The sequence below is a fragment of the Propithecus coquereli genome, unplaced genomic scaffold (genome assembly GCF_000956105.1).
Source record: "Propithecus coquereli isolate 6110/MARCELLA unplaced genomic scaffold, Pcoq_1.0 Scaffold501, whole genome shotgun sequence".
Lineage (NCBI taxonomy): Eukaryota > Metazoa > Chordata > Mammalia > Primates > Indriidae > Propithecus > Propithecus coquereli.
The window spans coordinates 449,714-472,678 of NW_012150853.1; the positions used below are offsets into that span (position 1 = coordinate 449,714).

At 60.7% G+C, this 22,965-nt stretch overlaps 1 protein-coding gene across 1 annotated transcript; it reads right to left on the reverse strand.

Annotated features, from left to right (window-relative positions):
* Window positions 1-8,207: 8,207 nt before the first annotated feature.
* Window positions 8,208-14,690, reverse strand: NOTUM (notum pectinacetylesterase homolog (Drosophila)). The gene is made up of 11 exons (XM_012656423.1): window positions 14,088-14,690; window positions 13,041-13,093; window positions 12,870-12,965; window positions 12,342-12,402; window positions 11,934-11,992; window positions 11,461-11,563; window positions 10,457-10,648; window positions 10,223-10,323; window positions 9,466-9,613; window positions 8,895-8,942; window positions 8,208-8,674 (listed from the first exon to the last, which is right to left on the reverse strand). Exons 1-11 carry the CDS (start codon window positions 14,417-14,419, stop codon window positions 8,368-8,370), a joined length of 1,500 nt encoding a protein of 499 aa, XP_012511877.1. The 5' UTR covers window positions 14,420-14,690; the 3' UTR covers window positions 8,208-8,367.
* Window positions 14,691-22,965: the final 8,275 nt, after the last annotated feature.

Genomic DNA, 22,965 nt, shown 5'->3' on the forward strand with positions numbered 1-22,965 from the left:
CTGGCCGGCACGGAGCCCCTCTGTCCCCTGCAGGGTGGCAGGTGCCGGCAGCCAGCCGCAGCCGAGCGGACGGTGACAGTGCAGCAGTGCAGCTCCTCTGCCGCCTGTGTGGGGAGGCTCCCCCAAGCGCTATAAATAGCCGCTATCGGAGCCCAGGAATAGCAGCCCACGCGCCTGTCCCCATCCTGGAGAGACATCTGACCCCCAGGCCAACACGGAGCCCCTGCCGGGTCCTTTAAGCCTCGAGCTGTTAGCCCCGCCTCCTGCAGCACCTGCGCCTGTCAGTCCGGTCCTCTGGCTCCTCGGCCCCTGGGGGAGGGGAGGGAGAAGAGCAGAGAGCATGGGGTCCCCACCGGGTCACCCCAGTTCCAGCAGCGTCCAGGGCCAGCTGCACTGGGGGAGGGGACACAAGGAGGTGGGTGGCTGCAGCCCAGGGCTCGGGGACTTGCGGGGGTTTCCCTTGTCGTTTATCCCACCCTTTCTGCAGGCAGCTTATTCCAGAGCTGGGGGTCCCTGGGCCTCACACAGCTCTGACCCCTGGGGCAGGTGGGGGAGGGGAGGGGAGCCTGGAGATCCCCACTGGCTGAGCCCGCAGCCCCACTGGGGGGTGTTTGCGGTTTAATTATTGTTTGTGGGGATCATTATGGAGCTCTCCACTTGTCTCTCCTAGACATGCAAACACCTAGAAAAAACTCTTCCATTTTTAAGCTAAAATATGAAATTTTTTTTCAAGAAAAACATTTATTTCTGACTAAAATTAATACATGTTCAGGCCCAATCAATACAGGGAAAGAGAAAGAAAAATTGCCTGTAATTCCATCACCTGGATTCAACCTCTGTTAACATCTCGTGGTACATATCCTTGTAGATATTTCCTGAACTTTTTAGTTAGAAAAATTTCAAATCTTGAGAAGCGTTGCAGAGTAGCACAATGAACCCTCCTGTCCCCCTCACCTAGATCCAAGACTCGTGAATAATTTGCTGTGTCTGAGTTCTCTCCCCAACCACCCCACTAATTAGTTAATGAGTTAATTAAGTCTGCTAATTTGACAATTCAACCCTAGTAGCTTCCACAGGCATCTCCTAAGAACAAGGCCACCCCTGGAGAATCTCTGCGCAATGATCTCTTTTTTTTTTTTTTTTTTTTAAGACAGAGTCTCTGTCACCCCGGTTAAAGTGCCATGGCGTCAGCATAGCTCACAGCAGCCTCAAACTCCTGGGCTAAGGCGATCCTCCTGCCTTAGCCTCCCGAGTAGCTGGGACTACACATGTGCACCATGATGCCCAGCTAGTTTTTTTCTATATATTTTTAGTTGCCCAGCTAATTTCTTTCTATTTTTCAGTAGAGATGGCGGGGGCTGGGGGTAGGGGTCTCGCTCTTGCTCAGGCTGGTCTAGAACTCCTGGGCTCAAGTGATCCCCCCGCCTCAGCCTCCCAGAATGCTGGGATCACAGGCATGAGCCACCACCCGGCCGCAGTGATCTCTTAATATATAGTCGGTGTTTGATTTTCCCCACCTGTCCCCAAAATATGCGTTACAGTGTTTTAAATTTTTTCAGCCACAGACAGGCGTCACACATTGCACGGGGCTGTCGTGTCTCAGAGTCCTTTCATCTGGAGCCGTCTCCACCTTTTTTTAGTGTTTCATGGTACTGACTCTTCGAAGAGTCCGGGCTGCTGGCTTTACTGACTGTCTTCCAATGTGTGCTGTCTGACTCTGTCCGCATGGTTCGATTCCAAACTCCATGCTTCTGGCAGGAAAACCAGACAGGGTTTGGGGGTTACAGTGCAACCTCTGCTGGGGTGTGTCCCATTTGCGGTTCACACGTTCCCCAACACTCTTCCCAGGGGCTCAGCATTTCTTGATGCTTCCCGTAGCTGACTTTCTCTGTGAACACACACACCCCTTGCAGGTGGAGTCACGCTGTCATCTGTTCTAAGACGGGCCTCTATGATTGTTTGCAAAACAGTTCATATGATATTGAAATAAAGCATTCACATTGGTCTTCAGGTCTTCAGTCCTCTGAAACGATGTCTGGACACCGTCGGGTGAGGGGAAGACAGGTGAGGTCGACCTTCGTGGCGTCCACACTTTCTGCTCCGGGAGCGGACGGCTCCCTCTGGAATGCGGGAGGCAGGTTTTGCACTCTCGGGAAGGATTCTGCACTTCCTGCCCCCAGGGCAGGTGATCCTGACACAGGAAAGGGCCTGAGGGGAGAGGAGGAAACTGGTTCTGGCTCCTGCTGCCTCCTGACCACAGAGGGCTGGAAGGAAATCGGAGCAAATAGTTGAGTTCCTGTCCCGCAGAGATGTGCGTTGCTTCAGCCCAAGTTCATGGCTAAGCAAATCAAAACCTGGAGCCCAGCTACGTTTCAAATGCACTCTCATGATGTCCTTGACCTCTCGTGGTGTCCTTGACCTCTCGTGGTGCCCTTGACTTCTGCTTCCCTCCTCTCCACTTGCCCCCACCCACGGCGGGCAGCTAGTGATGCCTGAAACGTGGGGCATCCAGGAAAGCGCAGCCTCAGCACCGCCAGCACTCAGAGGTGTCCTCAGGGGCACAGGGCTGGCTGCACAGGTGTGCAGGTAGGAGGAGGCCCTGGTTGGAGGCCTTCTACAGAGGTCATGACAACCCTGGGACCCCCGCTGGGCAGCCCTGGGAGCCCACATCTGGCAGCGTTCCAGGAACAGCGCCTGGGACTGTCCAGCAGCTCCCAGGGATGAGGACAGGCCCTCTGCCCAGCCCCACGGCAAATCCACTCTGCCCTGCAGAGCAAGGGAGCTGTCAGCGCGGCCTGTCCAGGAGAGAGCTGTGGCCTGGTCGGGGCAGTGGGCGCTGTGCTGGGGGGCTCCAGTCTGATGCTACACTTGGTATCAGCTTCTCTCATCTCTGGGAAGGGAGGTGCCCTCGCCCGGAGGTCTCTGAGTCGTCCTCCACGTGAGGACGTTGAAGCCGCTTGGCCTGAGCCGCTGGCTCCCACTGGGCACTGGCCACCCCCCAAAGCCTGCGGCAGCACCTGGCTCGTCCTGCCCAGCGAGCCCAGACTCAGGGCCTCGGTGCCCACCCTGGGGAGTGGCTCTTCCTGACCCTCCGGTGACTGCTGTGCCCAAGCACCCCCTAGGCCCTGGGTAAAGCCCAGGCTCCCTCTAATCATCTGTCCCCTCAACTCCTTTCTGCCCATGGCTGGGCGGCAGCCACCACATTTTCACCGGTGAAGATGAGAAAAGGAAGCATCGAAGAGGCAGAAGATGAGGTATGGCTGCACGTCCCCCAGGGAAGCCCCAGGTCCAGGGTCTTACTGTCGCCCCCCCTGAGCTATCATCTGCTCCTTCTCTGGAAAGGGGCCTTCAGGGGCCGTAGCACAGACCACAGCAAAATCAGCTTCCTTTGCTTTGCCCCCGGTGCTGTGCCCACCCGTACTTCGCTCACAGAGCTGGGCCCCCACCGTGTCCCGGTCCTCACCCTGTACCCCTCAGGTTCCACTCGGCCACGCTGGGAACAGAAGCCAGCTAGGCGTCGGGTTCACCATGAAACCAGCTGGCGAGGCCCCCTGGGGACCTAGCACACCCCCAGACGGGACGCGTTCCAAATTCCAGACACCAGCCCCTCGCTGCTCAGCCGTCGTGACACCTTCTGTTCTCGGCTGCCTGAAACTTCTCACAATGGGCAGCTTCTCGCAGGGTGGAAATAGCAGAACAGTTTTCAGAGAATTTAGCTGGAAATCACCTAAAGTTTCAACAGTAGGACTGCACCGGTCACGGCGGCTCACGCCTGTAGTCCCAGCACTCTGGGAGGCCGAGGCAGGAGGATCACTTGGAACCAGAAGTTGAAACCAGCCTGAGCAGCATATCAAGACCTTGTCTCTGTAAAAAATTTAAAAATTAGCCGGGTGTGGTGGCACACACCTCTAGTCCAGCAAGACCCTGTCTCAAAAAAACCCACAGAAAACCAATAGGGACGAGCCAGTCAGGGCTCGGGCATGCTGCAGGCTGGGCGACACCCCATGCCCTGCCCCAACATCTCAGCCGCCTGGCTGTAATCTGCACCCTTGGTGATGCCCTTTGTAATAAATGAGTGAACGTGAATGACGTGCTCCCCCCAGTTCTACAAGCCACCCTAGCAAGTTAGTCAAACCCAAGGAGGGGTCACCGGAACCTCAGCTCACAGCCGGTTGGTCAGAAGTTGGGATTCAGCCTGCTGCAGTTGGTCCTCCCCACCTCCAGGCCCCACGTCCTGGGATTCAACCAACCGTGAATGGAAAATATTTGAAAAAAGAACCCAAAAATAACAATAAAAAATTTAAAAAACGCAAATTTAGAAAACAATAGAGTAATAATTATTTACATAGCATTTACATTGTATTAGGTATTATAACTAATCTAGAGATAATTTAAAGTATATGGGAGGCCGGGCACGGTGGCTCACACCTGTAATCCTAGCACTCTGGGAGGCTGGGGCGGGAGGATCGCTTGAGCTCAGGAGTTCGAGACCAGCCTGAGCAAGAGCGAGACCTCGTCTCTACTAAAAAAATAGAAATAAATTGGCTGGACAACTAAAAATATATATATAAAAAAAAAATTAGCCGGGCATGGCGGCGCATGCCTGTAGTCCCAGCTACTCGGGAGGCTGAGGCAGGAGGATCACTTGAGCCCAGGAGTCTGAGGTTGCTGTGAGCTAGGAAGACGCCACGGCACTCACTCTAGCCCGGGCAACAGAACAAGACTCTATCTCAAAAAATAAATAAATAAATAAAGTATATGGGAAAGGCCGGGCGCAGTGGCTCACGCCTGTACCCCAGCACTCTGGATCACTTGGGGCCGGTAGCACGAGATCAGTCTGAGCAAGAGCGAGACCCCGTCTCTACTAAAAAAAGCAGAAAAAATTAGCTGGGCTTGGTGGGTGTGCCTATGGTCCCAGCTACTCGGGAGGCTGAGACAGGAGGATCACTTGAGCCCAGGAGTTTGAGGTTGCTGTGAGCTATGAAGACACCACAGCACTCCAGCCAGGGTGACAAAGCAAAAGTCTGTCTCAAAAAAATAAATAAGAATCAATCAATCAATCGAGTCCCTGGGAGAATGTGCACAGTTACATGCAAATCAATGCCGTTTTATACCTGGACTTAAGAATCACGGATGTTGGCATCCTGGAGGCCTGGAACCCCGTGCACATACCGAGGACGACTGTGCTGGCCACTGGCATGTGAAGTGGGGTCAGTCTGGTGGGGTCCAACACCATCTCCAGAGTGCCGGAACTGAGTGGAGTCGGAGGACCCGCCTCTGTCTGCTGCAGCATGGCCTGGTCTCAAGGCAATCCCCACACACGTTTGTGACCAGAGGCGAAGTATTCTGTGCTGGGTGTTGAATGTCAAGGGCGTCAGAGTAGGAAAAACACTTCAGTTTGTTCCTGTGTCAGACACTGACCCAGCTCTAGAACCAGCCACGTCTCCCAGGTATCCTGGCTGCTCTCACGGACGATAGGATTAGAGAGCAGGTCTCGGAGGTAGATGTGCTGGCTGTTACTGGATTTACCTTTGCAAATTCGGAAGAATATTTTTATAAACAAACACCATTCTTTAAAATGTATTAAAAGGATTTTCTCTACAGTGATTTGCAAAGGTCACTAAAACTAGACTTTACTCATAGACTGAGTTTCACAGAAACCTCTGTGTTTTCTCTCCCTTCCGCTGCATGTGGCGGTAACAGGTCTGGCCGTGTGTTATTCTTTTCGTTCCTTCTGGTTAACATTTTTGTCCACTGAACAAATACTTCTCCGGCAGCTGGGGACGCCCGTCCCCGTCCCCAGCCCTGAGAAAGGCCGTGAACAGGGGAGATGAAAACCAGACCATGCGCCGGTCAGCGCGGGTTGAAGGTCGCTGTCTGGAGGAAGGAAGAAGGAATGGGAGAGGAAGCGGGGTGTCTTTTCTGGGGGGTCAGCGAAGGCCACCCTGGGGAGGTGACGACTCGGCTGTGGGCCCGGAGGTGGGAACGGGTGGCCCGGGCAGGGCAGGGGAGGGGTGTTGGGCCTGCGTGGCCACAGTCCAGGGGTGACACATGATGCTGCCAGAAGGGGCTGCAGGGGGCCAGGGGTCCCAGCTGTGATACGCATTTTGTCCTGAGTTGGGGGAGGGGAGGAGGGCCGCAGGAGATCTTGCCCAGAGTTTCGGCTCTATTTTTTAAGTACAGAGTTTAGATTTGGAATCGTCGTTGACACCGAGTTCAAGTTCCACACTTCGGGTCCCTGGACAGCACAGGCTACACCCTGGCTGCCGCTCTTAGAAGGGGGCAGGCACAGGTTTCAAGTGAGTGTCCTGAACATTTCTGCTCCTACGGAAGCCACCTGTGACATGGAGCGGGGACATCAGGGAGCAGAGCCCCACGTGCCGCACCAGGGCGTCCCGAGGCACGGTCGGTCTGGGGGCGGGCGCCCTACCAGGCACCCACTGTCCTCATGGCGCCCGGGAGCCCATTTTGCCACTGATCCCGCAGCTCGGCGAGGCACAATCCCAGGTGAGCCGCCCTCTTTCTTTTCCACAAACGTGGGGAGAAAGGGTCTATTCATTGCTGAAATCCCTTTGGGCCTAACCCGCAAGTACTGTGTTCAGTGAGCCCGGCTCGCCCGCAACACACGGAACTGCCTTTGGGTCCGTCTCAGCGCGCCCTCTGCTCTGCCCCTGCCACAGTCTCCGGCGCAGGGCGAGGCCTGGGTGCTCCGGCAGGGCCTGAGAGCCGCACCTGCCCAGACGGCACCAGCACCCTCGGGTCCTGCTCGGGTCTTCTCGGGCCCAGGGCCACCCTGACTCACTGGCACCGAGAATTAGAACCCGGGACACACCCCGTGTCGGAGGTGAGGCGCAGGGTCTCCACGGCTCTCCCCAGCCCTGCACTGGGGCTGCAGCCTCCCCGACGTCTGTGGTTGAAGGCTGACCTGGTACAAGTCCCCTCTGGCTCTTATGGTCACGTTGTTTCTCTGAACCTCAGTTTCTTTGCCTGTAAACTGGAGTTTATCATAAAACCCACCGCACAGGCTAGTGGGGGACCATGTGACAGTGGTGTAGAATTCGGCTCAGGAAGCTTGACCCTCAACGGGGCCCAAGGTCAGCATTGGCACAAGCTTGGTATCAAAACTGCAGAGCTCAGCCAGGCACAGTGGGCTCATGCCTGTAATCCCAGCACTCTGGGAGGCTGCAGGGGAGGCTCGCTTGGAGCCGGGAGCTTGAGACCCAAGAGGACAACGCAGTGAACTTCCGTCTCTTTAAAAAATAAAACAATGAGCCAGGTGTGGTGGCGCCTGCAGTCCCAGCTACTCGGGAGGCTGAGGCAGGAGGATCACCTGAGCCCAGGAGCTGGAGGCTGCAGTGAGCTGTGATCACACCACTGCATTCTGGCCTGGGCCACAGAGTAAGAGCCTGGAAATGTCCCCAAGGTAACCCTGCTCCTGGAAGTGGAACCAGGTGGCTTGGAGCTGGGCTCAGAAGGAGGCATTCTCAGCCTCCTACTTTCTGTATCTTTTCAATTGTGAACCATGCGCATGAATGACCTAGTAAAAATAAATAAGATGCAAACTTTTAAGAAATTGTTAGCTGGGTAGGAAGTGTTTTTCTGAGACGATAAAAGCGTTTTGAAACTAGAGAGCTGGTGGTTGAAGGCACTAAATGCCGCTGAGCTGTTCCATTTGAGATGCTCTAGTTGTACGTTAGGTGAATCTCGTCCTAGTAACAAAATAAAAAGAAACTGTTTCTCTGCACTGGGAAGTGGGTGCCTGCTCAAAGGAGGGGCAGAAGCAGCCCCCAGGAAGGGGCTGGGACGGGGCCAAGGTGGGTGGGGCCCGAGCCTGTGCATTCGGGAGAGGACCCCCCCCACCCCCAGTTTCCCTGCTGCCCCGGGTGGGGCAGGGCCCGGGAGAAGCAAAGTGCCTGCATATCCGCACGTGCAAATGAACACGCCTGCAGGGTGAGGTTCTTTTGTTGTTTTTTTCATTATTTAAAAAAAATATGTTACAAAACAATATCATTCGTCATATAATTCTTACTTATTTTCATTTTTAAAAAATTTAAAGTAATAAAAAAGTCACTTTATAAAATAGTACAAAAGGGCTGATCGGCGGGGCTGGGGGGGCTGTGTGGGCTGGGGGTCGAGGAATTCAGTGCTTCGCTCCGGGCTCCCCCACCGCTGGATGCTGAGGGAGGCCGGCGGGGGTGGGAAGGGTCTTCAGGCCACAGCTGGGGCTGACAGCAGCCCCCCTGCTCTGGCCTCATGAAGGCAAGGCGAGAGGGGCAGGGAAGGCTGGGCCGGTGGCTTGGCTGAGCGGTCGGGAGACAGGGAGACTGACGTGGCACCGGGCCGTGGCTCCTCCTCCAGGCAGCCCCCCTAGCTTCCACTGCTCAGCATCCCCAGCAGCTTGCTGGGCTCCAGGCCCTGCTGCTGGGCCACTGTCTGCACGTCAAAGCCCATGTGCATGAGGAACTGGGCCACGTTCATCTCCTGTCCTGTGAGCTGGTCCCGGATGGTGGGGCACGAGGGGTTGCAGTGGGGCCAGGGGCAGCTGTCCACCAGGTGGACAGGACAGCCCTTCAGGGGGGCTTTGCTGGCCTTGTGGCCGTCGTGGAGGCTCCTGTCCCAGCAGTGCAGCGCTCGGGGCAGCGAGGTCCCCTTCACCTGAACGTCGGTCCAGTGGCTATGGATGGAAACCCAGGTGAGGTCACGTGGGGCGTGGCATGGCTACCACGGAGGGGCCCCGCGGCTGCTGGCACCACAGTGGCCTTGGCAGTCCTGGAGGGAAACCCTTTACCCGGTGCCAGAGGAGGCTCGCAGAGGCAAGTGCGGGGTTCGGGGGCTTGGGGGCCTTTGGAGCTAATGCCACCGCCACCAGCTGCCCCAGGGCCCAGGACACTGACCTCCGGGTGATGATCTCGTGGGAGAGGCAAGCAGGGGCGAAGCTGGCCCTGGCGGGGTGGAGACAGTGCCCCGTGAGACCCACAGCCCCTCAGCTCCCTCCCCACTCCCTGGGAGCTGTGCGCAGCCTGGCCTCCACCCCCTCCTGCTGCTGTGGCCACCAGCCCCACTGCCGCTGGCCCAGGCCTTGCCCCACAGGCGGGCACACTCCCTGCCACCCTCATCCCTTCGTGCCTCCACATCCCTGCTCAGGGGCTGCCTCTGCCAGGCAGGGCCCACCAGCCAGCGGCAGACGAATATTCCGCCATTTTTTAGACCTCTATTTATTTATTTTTTTGAGAGAGTCTTGCTCTGTTGCCCAGGCTGGAGTGCAGTGGCGTGATCGCAGCTCACTGCAACCTCGAACTCCCGGGCTCAAGTGATCCTCCTGCCTCAGCCTCCCAGAGGGCTAGGATTTTAGGCGTGAGCCACCGCACCTGGCTGAGACCTCTATCTTTTAGTCGAGTGGTTTACTGCGGATTGGGAGAGGCTGAGCGAGCCACCCGGAGCAGGGGTCCCAGGACCCACACTCACGGCACGTCTCTGAGAGTGCTGCGGAGCTCGCGGCCCAGGTTCTGAATGTACAGCCACTGGCCCTCTTGCACCGGCTGCCCCGTGAGGTGCACGTTGTCCACAGTCAGCTGGGCCTCGTCAAACAGCCACTGCACCACGAACACGGGGCCTGGGCGGGGGAGGGGCGTGGCTCAGCTCGGCCTCGTCACGCTCCGCCCCCCGCCCCAGAGCTCGGCGCCCCAGAGCTCGGCGCCCCACAACAGGCTCTCCCCACGGGCGTCAGCCTCCAGCCCCCTCAGGGTGTGCCTCCTCTAAAACCCACCCTTCCTTGAGGAGGGACCCGGGTTAACCCCTGCCACCTCAGCCCGGCTCTCACGGACCCCACCTTGACCACAGTTTGGTGACATGTCCCCTCACATGTGACCTCACAACTCCTCTGAGTGTGGGGCTGGGGAGGGACTGGCCCAAGGCCCCGCAGCAGAGAGGGGCCGCCATGGATTCACCTCTGAAGCACACCCTAACCATGGGTGTAGACAGAGTCACCAGCCGTCCTGGCTTGCCTGGGACCAGGGGTTTCAGTGCTAAGGACAGGAAGGTCCCAGGCAAGCAGCAGCAACTGGTCATCCTGGTGCAGATCCGGGCTCCCTGGGCCAGGACAGAGGTCCCGGGCCCGGCCTCTGTGGGGCCGGGCTCCACGCTGGGTGCCCGGGAGAGAGGGTGCAGGAAGTGTGGACACCCTGTGCTGCCCCTGCACTCCCCGCCCCAGCTGCCCACTCACAGCGCAGAGTCGGGTAGACTTTGTAGCCGAAAAAGCAGTTCCACTCCTCGCCCTCCTGGAACTGGCGCCGACAGCGCTCCGGGACCACCCCATTCCAGTACCTGGGGCCACAGTGCACGCAGCTTAGGCTGCGGTGGGCCCTCCCGGAGCCCCTCTCCCACAGACGCCCCCACCCCAGGCCCTTTGTCCAGGGAGCATCCTGGCCTCAGGGGTGGGCCCTCTCTCGCGGGGTACCTGATGCCTCGGCGGATGGCCTCTGTGGGCGCGCAGGTGATGGTGTCGATGCAGTCCGTGCGGCGGTACTGCTTGTTGTCCAGGAACCAGCCGGAATCAGCCAGGCCGCGCACCTGGATGGCCGTGTAGCCCAGCTCCTCCAGCTGCTCGGCCACGCGGTCCACGTTCAGCAGCACCCCAGTGCCCCCGGCACTGCAGGGAGGGCCGGGCATGAGGCCAGGTGGCTGGGGAGAGGCACCCACCTCTCTCCCAGAGCCTGCTCAGCTCCTGCCCAGGAGAGGCAAGGACCCCCAAGCATTCTGAACTGCAGACGGTTTCCTGCACACGGACAAGACCCTGGGCCCTTCCAGGTCCCGGAGGGAGAGAAGGGCAGGTGGCACTCGACACTGGCCAAGAGCTGAGGTCGGCAGGTCATGGAGCCAGACCCCTTTGCCAGCCACCCTGGGCCTTTCTCTCTTCCCAGGCCCCACCTGGAGCCACCCCTCCCAACGCTGAGCCCTCCCTCCCTCTTTTCTCTCTAGCTGCCAATTTGCTTCAGTTTCCTCATCAGAAAATAAAGATAGCCTACTTGGCCTCGGGGCCCTTCATCCATTCCACATGTGCCCTGGGTCCCCTGCATACCTGCTGGGACACGGTGACCAGCAGGGGTAATCCCCAGCCACTGGGAGTTATCAGCTGCTGACCCCTGACCAGCTACCTGGGTCACTGCAGCCCAGCCTTCCCCTACGCCGACAGCCACCGGTCCAGAAGTGTTCTCTGGCCAGCTCCCAGTTATGGGGCACTCTGAAGCCAGACCTCGGATCTCTCTGGCCACGCGGGGTCCCCTGGCTCCGGCCTCCGTCCCTCCCGGCCACCTGCCAAGGCCTCGCCACCAGTGCTCCGTCAGACCAGAGGACTGGACCCCAGGGTCTGCACTGGCTCACCCCCCCATACACGCTCCCACCCCAGCCTTGCCCAGGGTCTGCCCCAGCCCCCGCTCCCACCCCCACCCCTGCCCTGCCCACCTGCTCCCGGCCAGCAGCAGCACCTTGGCCCCACTCAGCCCTCTGCCCAGGAGCTCACGCACCACCTCCTGGATGATGAGGGCGCCCATGAAGGCATACTCATCTGTGTGGGGGAGGGGGGCTTCAGGTGGGGGCCTGGGCAGAGACAAAGGCCTCCTCCCCCAGGTTGGCTGGCAGAGGGGTATGGCTCCAGCTGGGGCTGCGGGGGGTCTTCCTGGAGATGGGCCAGGGCTGGGTAGACTGAGGGGAGGTGGCTCAGGTACACAAGGCCATGCTGGGGGCCCCTCCCCGGGGAACACACAGGAGTAAGGACCCCCACAGGGGCCAGGCCAGTCATGGACAAGCAGGCAGTGCGTGCTTGGGGCAGACACCCTGGAACGCCCTGTCAAAAGTTCGAGAAAGGCTAGAGGCTGCTTCTCCCCAGGAAGCCCAGCTGCCCGCCCCGTCACGGCCGGGGAAGGTGGGGGACTCACTCTTTTCAGACTTGGATGAAGCCCCACTCCAAACGTCACTGGAGCAGTAGGGGATGAAACTGCAACACAGGACAGTGTGAGCCTGCTGCAGCCCTCTGCGCTCAGGGGCCCCCAGCAAGGAACGCCTCAGGACGGGATCCCCCAGGAAGGACTACCTACCCCAGGACAGGATCCCTTAGAAAGGAGCACCCCCAGGACAGGACCACCCAGGAAAGACCACTCCCAGGACAGGACACCCCCAGGAAGAACTACCACCAGGACAGGACCCCCACAGGACAAGACCCCCCCAGGAAGGACCACTCCAGGAAGGACTACCCCCAGGACACGGCCCCCAAGGAAGGATCCCCCTCCAGGAAGGAGCCTCCTCCAGAAGAACCACCCCCAGGAAGGCCCCCATTCCCCTCTTACACCATGTTCGCATTCCACCAGTGAGGGTTCTCCTCTGGCTGTGAGGACAGGATCCCCGTGCCTGGGGACACAGAGGTGGTGGGTCTTTCTGGTGGGAGGGGTTGGGGGACTATAGGAAAGTGTGTGGGAGGCAAGGGTCCTACTTGGTCTCAGCAAGGGAGCTAGATGTGCTGCCGGCCTGAATCCAGGTTGCCGGGAAAGCGGGGATGAACGGTTTAGCTAGTCCAGGAGGCCACCATGGCCATGACGCCTGGCCACGCTGTGCACTGGATGTCCCCCTTGGCACCCCCGCCCTCCGCCAGCTGCTCTGAAGGGCGAGGGCGGTGGCAGGTGCAGCCGAGGCAAGCACCTCCCAGTTGCTGGGGCGATGCAAACCAAAAGGTGAGAGCGAGAGCTTCCCGTGTTAGGAAACTCAGAGCTCGCAGGGAGACTCGCAGGCTCCAGGCACGGAACGGGCTTCCTGGGGGACCTGATTGTGAGCCCCGGCTGAACCCGCCGTCCCCCGAGGCGGCAGGCCCAGCTGCTGACCTGTGCGAGTGCGCGGCCAGTCTTTGGAGCTCATGAGGCGCCGCATGGTGTCGTATCTGGAGTCGCAGTTTTCCCGGTTGAAGCAGTACCAGCCGCCTGTGGGCACAGCCGCCCGCTCAGGGCCCGCGTGCCCAGGGACCCCCGCCCACTCCCCGCCTCCCCGGGACGCACCTTCCAGGAAGAGCAGCCACCGCCGACTGCCCTTGGACTCCTTCAGGTAGTAGCTGCGGGGAAGCACGCGCGCCGGACGGTCAGCGGGGCGGCGGGGCCCTGGCCGCACGCGCCCCCGCCAGGCTGGGGAGGGGTCGCTCCACCTGTCGCCGGGCGCGCGGCGGCCGCACGGGGGCGCCAGCGGCCAGGCCCTCGCGGAGCGCACGGCGGGCGGCGGGTCCGGGAGGGGGCGCTCGCGGGCGGGGAAGGCCGCGAGGGGCTGCGCCGCGCGTGGAAAATCCCCACGGCCCGCCCGGCGCGGGATCCGCTACGACCTCGGCGCCGCGGCCAGACGGGTCCCCGGGCTCAGTGGCCCTCGCGGGGGACGGCGCCGCGCCAGAGCGGGGTGCGCGGGCGGGGCCGGGACGCGGGCGCCGCGGCGCTGTCGCAACCTGCAGCCAGCTCGACTGACGTCGCCTTCCTCGGGCTGTCGTCGGTGCACCGAGCGCGCGGCGTCCCCGTTCCTCCCCGACCCTGAGCCTCACGTCTCCCTTATCTACTCCGGCCGGGGATGCGCAGCCGCGTCCGCGTCCAACCTGCGCCGCCTCCTCGCCCCCCGCTGGCGCTGGATCCCTGGCGCCCGAGTCGAGCGGGGTGGCGGGGGGGCAGCAGGCGGGGAGAGTCGCCTCTTCCTGCTGGAGCCAGGGCCACTGCCCTCGGACTGCCATCTGCCCGCCCAGGGACCGAAGGGCGCGAGCACAGGGGCTGAGGGGTCAGCGCCCGATCTGGCGGGGGACCAGGCCTTGAGCGCTGCCTGCTGCCCCGGCGGCGAGTCATCGATCCGGGCCCTCCCCAGGGCCAGCGCCACCGGGTGCCCGACGGGAGCTCTTCCCGGGCAGGGGGGGCCGGGGGGACCGCCGGGACTGCCGGCCAGGGGGAGGGTCCAGCGCGGAGCCTGCGCTCGGGCGGGGGCGGGGAGGCGGAGGGTGCGCGCGCCAACGGCGACGAGGCGGGCTCCGGAGCGCGCCGGGGTCCTCGGATGGGGGTCCTGGCCGGCGCAGGCCTTACCCAGCCGGGCTGCCATCGTTGCAGGTCACCGACGTGTTGAGCAGGAGGTGCAGGCGCAGGTCCTCGTTGAGCTGCTGCGCAGAGCAGGGGTACAGGGACTGCGCCAGGCTTTTGACCTGCGCCATGAAGCTGTCCATGTTGCCCTCCACGGCCGTGAAGTCCAGCGGGAAGCTCTCCACCGGCTGTCCGGCAGCCGGCGCCGCCTCAGCCCGCTGCAGAGGAGGCGGCGGGGGAGGCTGCTGGCCGCGGCGCCGCCAGGTCTTCCTGCCCTCGCCGCCCCCGGCCCAGTGCAGCAGGCCCAGCAGCAGCAGCACGCGCACCCTTCGGCCCATGGCGGCGCAGCGCGGGTCTGCGGCCACCTGCGGAGAGCGGGTGGCCTTGAGGCGGTGGCAGTGGGGGCGCTGGGCCGGGGGCGCCCGGGCCGCCTGGCTGCTCCTGGGCGCTCGGCGCGCTCCCGCCCGCCGGGCCTGGCGGAGAAGGCGCGGCGGTCAGGCGTCGAGGCTCTCCGGGCCGGGTGCCGTCGGCCTCCGCAGCTGGGGCTCCGCACCCGGCCGGCCCAGGGCAGCGCAGGGTCTGGGTGCGCTGGCTCTGGCCCGCGCCAATGAGCGGCGGGGGCCGAGCCTGGGCGTAGTTCGCGGGGGCCGCGGCGGCCCGGGTGCCCGCGCGTTAGATGTGCCGCCGCCGCCGCCGCCGCCCCGGCTTGGCGGAGGGGGGAGGGGGCCGCGCTCGCTCTTTTCTTGGCGGAGGCATCGCCTTTTCTTCCCAAACCACAAGGCTGACGGAGGGGCCTGGACTACCCTGCCGCGGCCGCCGGAGGCGCTCCCGGCCCGGCTCCGTGGAGGGCAGCGCGGCCGCGCGGCCCAGGCGGCTCCATTCACCGCGGCCAGCCCGGCGCCGCCGCCCCCGCCCCCGGGGCAGCTGGAAGGGGCGGCGGGGGGAGGGGAGCGACGGGGAGGAGCGAGGCTTTTCCGCGCCCGGGGACTCCGCTTGCGGCGCAGCGGTCCGCGCCCGACGGGCTGGGGGCGCAGGGCGGGTGCGCTCACCTGGGTCCGACGATGTCCTCCACACCCTCCCCCCTGCCCAGGTCCAGAGCAGCCCGTGGGCGACTTGGACTGCGGCCGGGCACACCCCGACCCCGGACGGCCCCGGCACCGCGCACTCACCGCGGCCAGCGCAGGCGGCCCCGCGACCCGGCTTCTCAGCGTCGCTCGCCCTGCACCGCCCGGCTGGTGCGCCCGGCTTCGCTGCGCTCCCCCTCTGGCGCTGGCGCGGAGCCGCCAGAGACTTTTATCCAGCAGGGCCCCCCGGGATCAAAGCGGCGGCGGACACAGGGCTTCGCGCCGAGGGGCCGGCAGCGGCGGCGCCGGGGCCTCCCGGAGGAGCGGACAGGTGGGGCGCGAGGCCCTGGCTCCCTGGGTGACCTGCGGGAGGAACCGGGCGCCCCAGCACGGCGCCGCGGGGGAGTCGCCCAGTCCCGCGCCTCGGTGGGCCCTGGGCCGAGGGGGCGCTGCGGCTTACCCAGGTCGGTAGGCCGCGGGGTGAGGTCCCAGATCTCCCTCCCTGTGCACCTGGCCGCTGTGCCCCATGCCGAGGACCGCCAAGACCTCTCCCTGCCCCAGCAGCCACTGGCGGGCTGAGGGTGGGAAGCCGCTGTCGTGGTCTTCGCTTGGTGACCTCCAAGCAACCAAGTGCATCCGCCCATCGCCTGACCTTCTGGGCGCACCTCCTGCCACATCCCAAGGTTCGGGTCACTGAGGACCACGAGATTGCTGTCAGGAATCAAAATCGGAGGAGTGGGGACAGGTGTTTGCTCAGGGGGCTTCCCACTGGAGCGGTGGTGGGGAGAACAAGCACAAGGTCACCCTGGAACACACGAAGTGCGTCTGCGCTTCCGTTGGCTTTGTCTCCTTCAGGTTCCTGCCTGCAGTCTGGTGGATGTCCCTTCTAAAGACAGAAAACAGGTCTTGCCTTTTGGGACTAGGGTGCAGACCTAGGGCAGGGCTTCCAGAGTCCCTCCTAAGTAAGGGCAGTGGAGAGCAGGCAGCACTTCGGTGGCACCTGCAGCACCTCCTGGAGCAGGGATGAAAGGCCACCAGGATGCTGTCCATGTCACAAGCCCCCAGCCCTGCCTGCTGTCCTCGCCAGCGCCCAGGCTGAGAGATGAGCTGGAGGAAGAACGTCCCACACACGTGGCAGGCCGTACCTCTGGGCTCTTGCAAAACACAGTGAGACCAGGGAGGACCCTGGAGAGTTGCTGCACCGAGCATTCGAGGGGCGCCGAGTGCCCCAGTGTAAACCACAAGGCCTGACGTCAGGTTGAGCATGCAGCGAGGAGGGAGGCGGGCTGTGTGACAGCAAGGTCCACACAGCAGGCACCCACACACGCGGCAGGTGTGCACTCATTTCCCTGATGAGAGGAAGTGAATTCAGAGAAGCTAACGGAAGAGCTGAGACTTAGCTCTGCTCATTCAGAAATCCTTGTTGGGTCAGTTTAAAGGCCTCGCTTGGGACTAGCCAGATGCAGTAACTTCAAACACAGGTCCCAGCCTGAGGTGTTCCCCGCTCCCTTTCCCCCAGCAAGGCAGGCTGACCTGGGCCTGGCTTCAGCATTGAACCAGAACCTACCCCAGGAGCCTCTGCCTCTAGCAGCCTGTTACTCCACGTCCAGGGCAGGGAAGTGCTAGCTTCCTGCTGCGTGGCCTGCCTGCCAGAGTGCTCCCGGCCGGCCTGGCTCGGAGCCACATCCCTGTGGGGCGATCCCAGGCAAGGGGACCTTTCTCTGTGCCTCCGTTTCCTCTTTCTTTTTTTTTTTTTTGAGACAGAGTCTCACTCTTTTGCCCGGGCTGGAGTGAGTGCCGTGGCGTCAGCCTAGCTCACAGCAACCTCAGACTCCTGGGCTCAAGCGATCCTTCTGCCTCAGCCTCCCAAGTAGCTGGGACTACAGGCATGCGCCACCATGCCCGGCTAATTTTTTTCTATATATTTTTAGTTATCCGATTAATTTCTTTCTATTTTTAGTAGAGACGGGGTCTTGCTCTTGCTCAGGCTGGTCTCGAACTCCTGAGCTCAAACAATCCGCCCGCCTCGGCCTCCCAGAGTGCTAGGATTACAGGCGTGAGCCACCGCGCCCAGCCCGTTTCCTCTTTCTTAAAGCGGGGTGATGACCGTGCCTCCATCAGAGGGCTGTCGTGGGATTACGGGAGCCTGTGCGTGAAAGTGCATGGCAGGACGGCAGTTGTGATTGCAAAGAAAATTCCAGGACAATGGCCGGGCAAGGTGGCTCAGGCCTGTAATCCCAGCACTCTGGGAGGCTGAGGCAGGAGGATCATTTGAGCTCAGGAGTTCAACACCAGCCTGAGTAAGAGGAAAGAAAGAAATTAGCTGGACAACTGAAAAAATTAGCCGGGCATGGGTGGTGCAGGCCTTTAGTCTCAGCTACTCCGGAGGCTGAGATAAGAGGATTGCATGAGCCCAGGAGTTTGAGGTTGCTGTGAGCTAGGCTGATGCCACGGCACTCTAGCCTGGGTGATAGAGTGAGACTCTGTCTCAAAAAAAAAAAAATTCCAGGACAAGAGACGAACATGAATATTATATTTTCTGATGTTTGCTGTAATGCGATTTAGTCCACACATTGAACCAAAATGAGTTCATGTTTTGGTTTATTCAACACTAGTAGCAGAAGCAAAAGGGGCTGAAACCCAAGCCTCCCCTGGAACGCCTCCGCCCTTCTGTCTCAGCCTCCGCCCTTCTTCTCTGGAGCCTTTCCATGACCCAGTGACTGACGGGCTGCAACCCTGCAGCTGGGACGGGGCCCCTGAGGCTCCCAGGCTGCTCACACTCCTCCCTCCCCCAGGGCCGCTTGCCCTCTGCACCTGGGATTCCCGAACCAGAGTTGTTTTTTTTTTTTGAGACAGAGTCTCACTCTTTTGCCCGGGCTAGAGTGAGTGCCGTGGCGTCAGCCTAGCTCACAACAACCTCCAACTCCTGGGCTGAAGCGATCCTCCTGCCTCAGCCTCCCAAGTAGCTGGGACTACAGGCATGAGCCACCATGCCCGGCTAGTTTCTTTCTGTATATTTTTAGTTGTCCAGATAATTTCTTTCTATTTTTAGTAGAGACTGGGTCTCGCTCTTGCTCAGGCTGGTCTTGAACTCCTGACCTTGAGCGATCCACCTGCCTCGGCCTCCCAGAGTGCTAGGATTACAGGCGTGAGCCACCGTGCCCGGCCCCCAACCAGAATTTTGAGTACCCAAAGTCTGGCACAATCTCCCAGGAGGGCAGGTCCTGGAAGCCACCGGGCACTGAGCCTCTGCTTCCAGGCCACCTGCACTAGTGGCCCCTCTGGCCCTGACAAACGTGAGGAAGGGGGACCCAGGATCTTCCAGCAGTGGCTCAGATGCCGCCTCGTGCCTGCTAGGGTGGCTGTGATCAGGAGCACGGAGAATGACAAGTGTGCGTGAAGATGTGGAGACTGCGGAACCCTCGCAAATTGCTGGTAGGAACGTGAAATGGTGCAGCCATTTTCCAAACTGCGGAAAACAGTTTGGTGGCTCCCCGAGAAGTTGAACACAACACTACCAGACCCAGCAATTCCACTCCTAAGTGCATACCCCGAAGAATGGAAAACAGGTGTTCAGACAAAAGCCGGTGCATGAATGCCCACAGCAGCCTTGTTCACGATAGCCAAACGGTGGAAGCAACCCAAAGTCATTGACAGACGAGTGGAAAAAGAGCGTGGTCCATCCACGAGCTGCAACGTGAATGAATCCCGAGGGGACAGGTAAACTCACACCTAAAATATACAGTGCGCGCTGGGGGATGGGCACACTTATAACTTTGACTCGAATGTGCAAAAGCAATTTACGTAACCAAAACATTTGTACCCCCATAATATTCTGAAATAAACAAACAAATAAATGGAGGAATTTAAAAATGCATATCAATTAAAAAATAAAATACTAGGCTAAGTAAAAAAAAGCCAGACATGGAAGGACATGTATGATTCCGTGGATACAAAACGTCCAGAACAGCAAATTAGGCCGTGGAGACAGTGGTGGCTTCCAGGAGACGGGGAAGAAGAGGAAGTGACTGCTGACGGGTACAAGGTTTCTTTCTGGGGCGATGAAAATGTTCTAAAATTGTGATGATGGTTGCACAACGCTGAATGTACTAAATTCCATGGAGCTGTCTACTTTAAAGTGGTTAGTTTTATGTCATGTGAGTTTTACCTAAAAAAAAAAAAACACACAAAAGCCACCAACGGGTGAGACCAGTGAAGGCAGCGGGCAGGGTGCAGGGCGCCAGGCGGTGGGGGCGGAGCCCTGAGGCCAGGGCGGTGGTCCCACTCTCAGAGTCCTCCTGGTGGGTCGGTGTTTTGGGGCCTTCCCCCCTCGGGGGACAGATGTGTACGGAGGCTGCACAGTGGGGACTGGGGCAGAACTGCCTGTACTGCCCCTCGCAGAGGCAGGGTGCGGGGCTCTGCTCAGTGCTCGGGCCACGAACCTGTGGTGAGGGGGAGTTGGGATCCCAGGCGTGCGGTGCATGCTCCCAGGAGGCCGTGTCCGTCTGGGAGGGCAGAGGCTCAGGCTTGGGGACAATGAGCAGTCACACTGCTGCAGCAGTCCCAGTCCGTCTGGGATGTGTCCTTTTCTGCTTCCCTGCCCCTCCCATCTCCATCGTCAAGTTTGGGGTGGACCGTGCAGGGTTCCTGCCTCTAGGCTTCCCGCTCCCAGCCATTCAGTCTGCAGCAGGTGCTTCTGATCGAGCTGGGACCCTGTTCCTGTCTCGCTGCAAGGGAGCCTGGGAGAGTGAGAGGCGGCCCAGATACAGGATGCCTCCGCTCTGGGAGGGAGACATTGGGAGGCAGCCAGGGTCTGCAGAGGGGCACAGGGTTAACTGGCAGGACTCTGAGCCATGCTGGAGAGGGAAGGAGCCCAATCCTGAGAAAAGGGGGTCAAGACAGAACATTTCAGGAAACAAGGGCTGGGGCCCACATAGGGGTGGGGTCTGGGCCCAGGCGAGTGCTGGGGGTTCGGGGGTGGGGGAGGGTGTGGTGGAGGGCAGCCCCAGGCTCCCACCGGAGACCTTGTGTGGGGTCCCACAGATTGATGACCTGCCCAGGGGCTGGGTCTCCAGGCTCAGGATGTCCATCCAGCAACTCTGTGCCCAGCTTCCTTGCCTGGCCTTGGGACACCCTGTGCTGCACAGCAGGGCCCTCTGGGCGCCCCCAGGGCCTTGAGCCGGCGCTCTCGTAGCGCCAGGGCCGCACTGTGCTCCAGCTGCTGGCCGTCTGGGGCCCAGCTGTTGTGTGCTGGCCTCAGCCGCCCCGCCTCGCCTAGCCACCTGGGCGGCTCTGCACAGCTGCTGGCCTCTGAGGCCCAAGTGGGCAGGGAAGTGGGGCAGGCCACCCCCCCAGCAGCTCGCTCTGAGGGAAGGCCCTGCTCCCTGGCCAGCGCCAAGCTGGGGCAGGGGTCTGGAGGCTGGGGTGTGATCACAGAGTCTGACGCTGCTTTGGGTTCCCAGATCCCCTGCCCCGTCGCGCCATCCATCAGCGGGATCCCCCTTGGCCCCACGTCCCAGGACCTGGTACAGGGGAGCTGGGAGTTGCTATGGCAATCTCAGCCCACGTCCTTGGAGGGGAGAGGGCAGTAGGGTGCTGGGGAACTATCCTCTCCAGGCCGCTGCTCCAGTCCCCAGGAATCAGGTGGCCATCAGCCAGCCTGGTGTGAGTGGCTTGGAGGTACAGGCAGAAAGGACCACATCCCTCACACTGGCACTGAAGCAGGGAGGAGTCTGAGCCCCCTACTCGGGCGAGAGCCCCCAGAGCTGACGTGGGAGGCTGCGTCTCGCCATTTCTGGCCCCAGCTCATTGACAGGCCTTGCCCTGCACCCCTGCCGCTGAGCCCTGCCCCGGCCCACCCTCCCCACTGGTATCACCTGGCTGGTGGCTGTCCAGGTATATGCCACTGACTGGGCTAACTGTGGCGTGTCAGGGTCACTGGGGAATGGCCACGTTCCACGGCTGGGGCAGGAGGGTTGTGGGGATGGGGGCTCCCTGCTTGTCTGTGGGGAGGGGACTTCCAGAGTGAGTGTGTGCTCCCTGTCCTTCCTGGGCAGGTGAGGCAGTGGCTGGAGGTCAGGCTCCCAGGGTGCCAGGTGGGGCGGGGAAGCTGCCCAGGCCAGCTGCCCCCAGTCCAGCCCGCTGGTCCCAGGCTCCTGCAATAGCGGCAGCAGGTCAGAGAGGCTGGCAGCCATGTGACCTTCGGCTTGCTGGGCTCCCACCCTGTGATCCCCACGTGGCCTCTGGGGAGGCAGAAACAAACCCTCAGATCTAGCTACTGGGAACCTTTCAGCGCCAGCGCCAGCGACATCAAAGAGGGTGGCGGTGGCGGGGGCGGCGGATGCTTCTCTTAAAGGACCATGCCACTTTTAATTCAAAGCAGACGCTGGTAACAGCTGTGGAGCTGCGCGTCTGTGAGGGAAGGTGGCAGCTGGGGGGGGTGGTCCTGCCCCCCAGTGCCAGGCCCCACAGCTGAATTAAACCGGAGGGGGCGGCAGGGATTGAGAACAGGCTGGCGCTGTGCTGGGTGTTGCCTCGGGTGGGCTTGCAGAGCTCCAGTCCGGTTCCTAGAGGAGGAGGCTGAGACTGAGCGAGGTCCAACTCAGGGGGTTGATTATCCCACCAGACAGTAGGGTGGCAACTTAGAAACTAGATCCATTTAAGAAACTAAATAGTATGATCTCTCTTGCACATTTAAGTATGAACTGGGATTCTTACCTGCCCAGGTGTCTGCCCTGCCCAGAGGCCACCGATCGAGGCCAGAGGTGGGGCAGTTCCACGCTCCAGGGGCAAGTTCCCTGAGCTCCACTCATTCATTCACCTGAGCCCCATTCCGGGCACAGGGACATGGGACCAGGACAGCAGGGCGCCTTTGCAAGGGTTGTCTTCTGCAGGGGCAGGTGATGGGAAACAGCTGCCCAAGGAGCTCCCTGACAGGATGTCAGGGGGAAGAGAAAACTGGGCAGAAAATAGTCCCAGTGTAGGGCATTTGGTAGGTCTGGTGGGGGCCCCGGGCCAGCCCTGGGGTGGATTCTGTGCAGCCTGGGGCAAGGACCCCAACCTTGTGTTCTGGCTGGGTCAGACCTCCTACAGCCCACTGGGGACTCACTGCTTCTATGGTCTCTGTGCTGAGTCAGGGTCACTTGCCTGTAAGGCCGACACAGTGGCTGCTCTCATGCTATAGGTGAAGAACTGAGGCCTGGGGAGGGGGGCTTTGTGTTGGAGACCAGCAGTGATGAGGTATCAAAGTTTGGACCTGCCAGGTGGGGGGGCCTGGACCTCACACCCCGACCACTCCACTCAGCTGCCTGCATGCTGTGACATCCTCCCAGCAGGGAACACTTTCTGCTCTTGCTTTACTATACGGGGAGGGGAGTAGAGTTACATATGGTCCCAGAATGGGTGACACATCAATCACCAAAAATGTGGACTGCAGGGAAAAAGAACACAGGAGGGTTTGTGGCATGTCACCTGCTGTGTAAGAAGGGCGAGTAGGAATCTGGCTGTGTCCACTTAGCATCCCGACATGTGCGTTTGTCCATATTTGCAAAAAAAAACACAGGCCGGCTCCCCGAGAACTGAACGAAAGTGGTTTCCTATGGAGATGGGGGTGCATAGGAAGAGAGGCCATTTGTTGTTTTATACTTATAACTTTTGAATCAAATACTTATTTAGACAATAAAAATTTAACATTAAGTCAAAAAGGATGAAAAAAAAAGGAAATCCTAGGCCGGGCGCGGTGGCTCACGCCTGTAATCCTAGCTCTCTGGGAGGCCGAGGCGGGCGGATTGTTTGAGCTCAGGAGTTCGAAACCAGCCTGA

Excerpts from the sequence above, each read along its gene's own strand:
- NOTUM (XM_012656423.1), bottom strand. The coding sequence starts at position 14,419 with ATGGGCCGAAGGGTGCGCGTGCTGCTGCTGCTGGGCCTGCTGCACTGG. Across the intron at positions 9,614-10,222 it reads AGTCTACCCGACTCTGCGCT|GCCCCGTGTTCGTGGTGCAG; the intron begins GTGAGTGGGCAG and ends TCCCCCGCCCAG. Across the intron at positions 8,675-8,894 it reads CACGAGATCATCACCCGGAG|CCACTGGACCGACGTTCAGG; the intron begins GTCAGTGTCCTG and ends TTCCATCCATAG.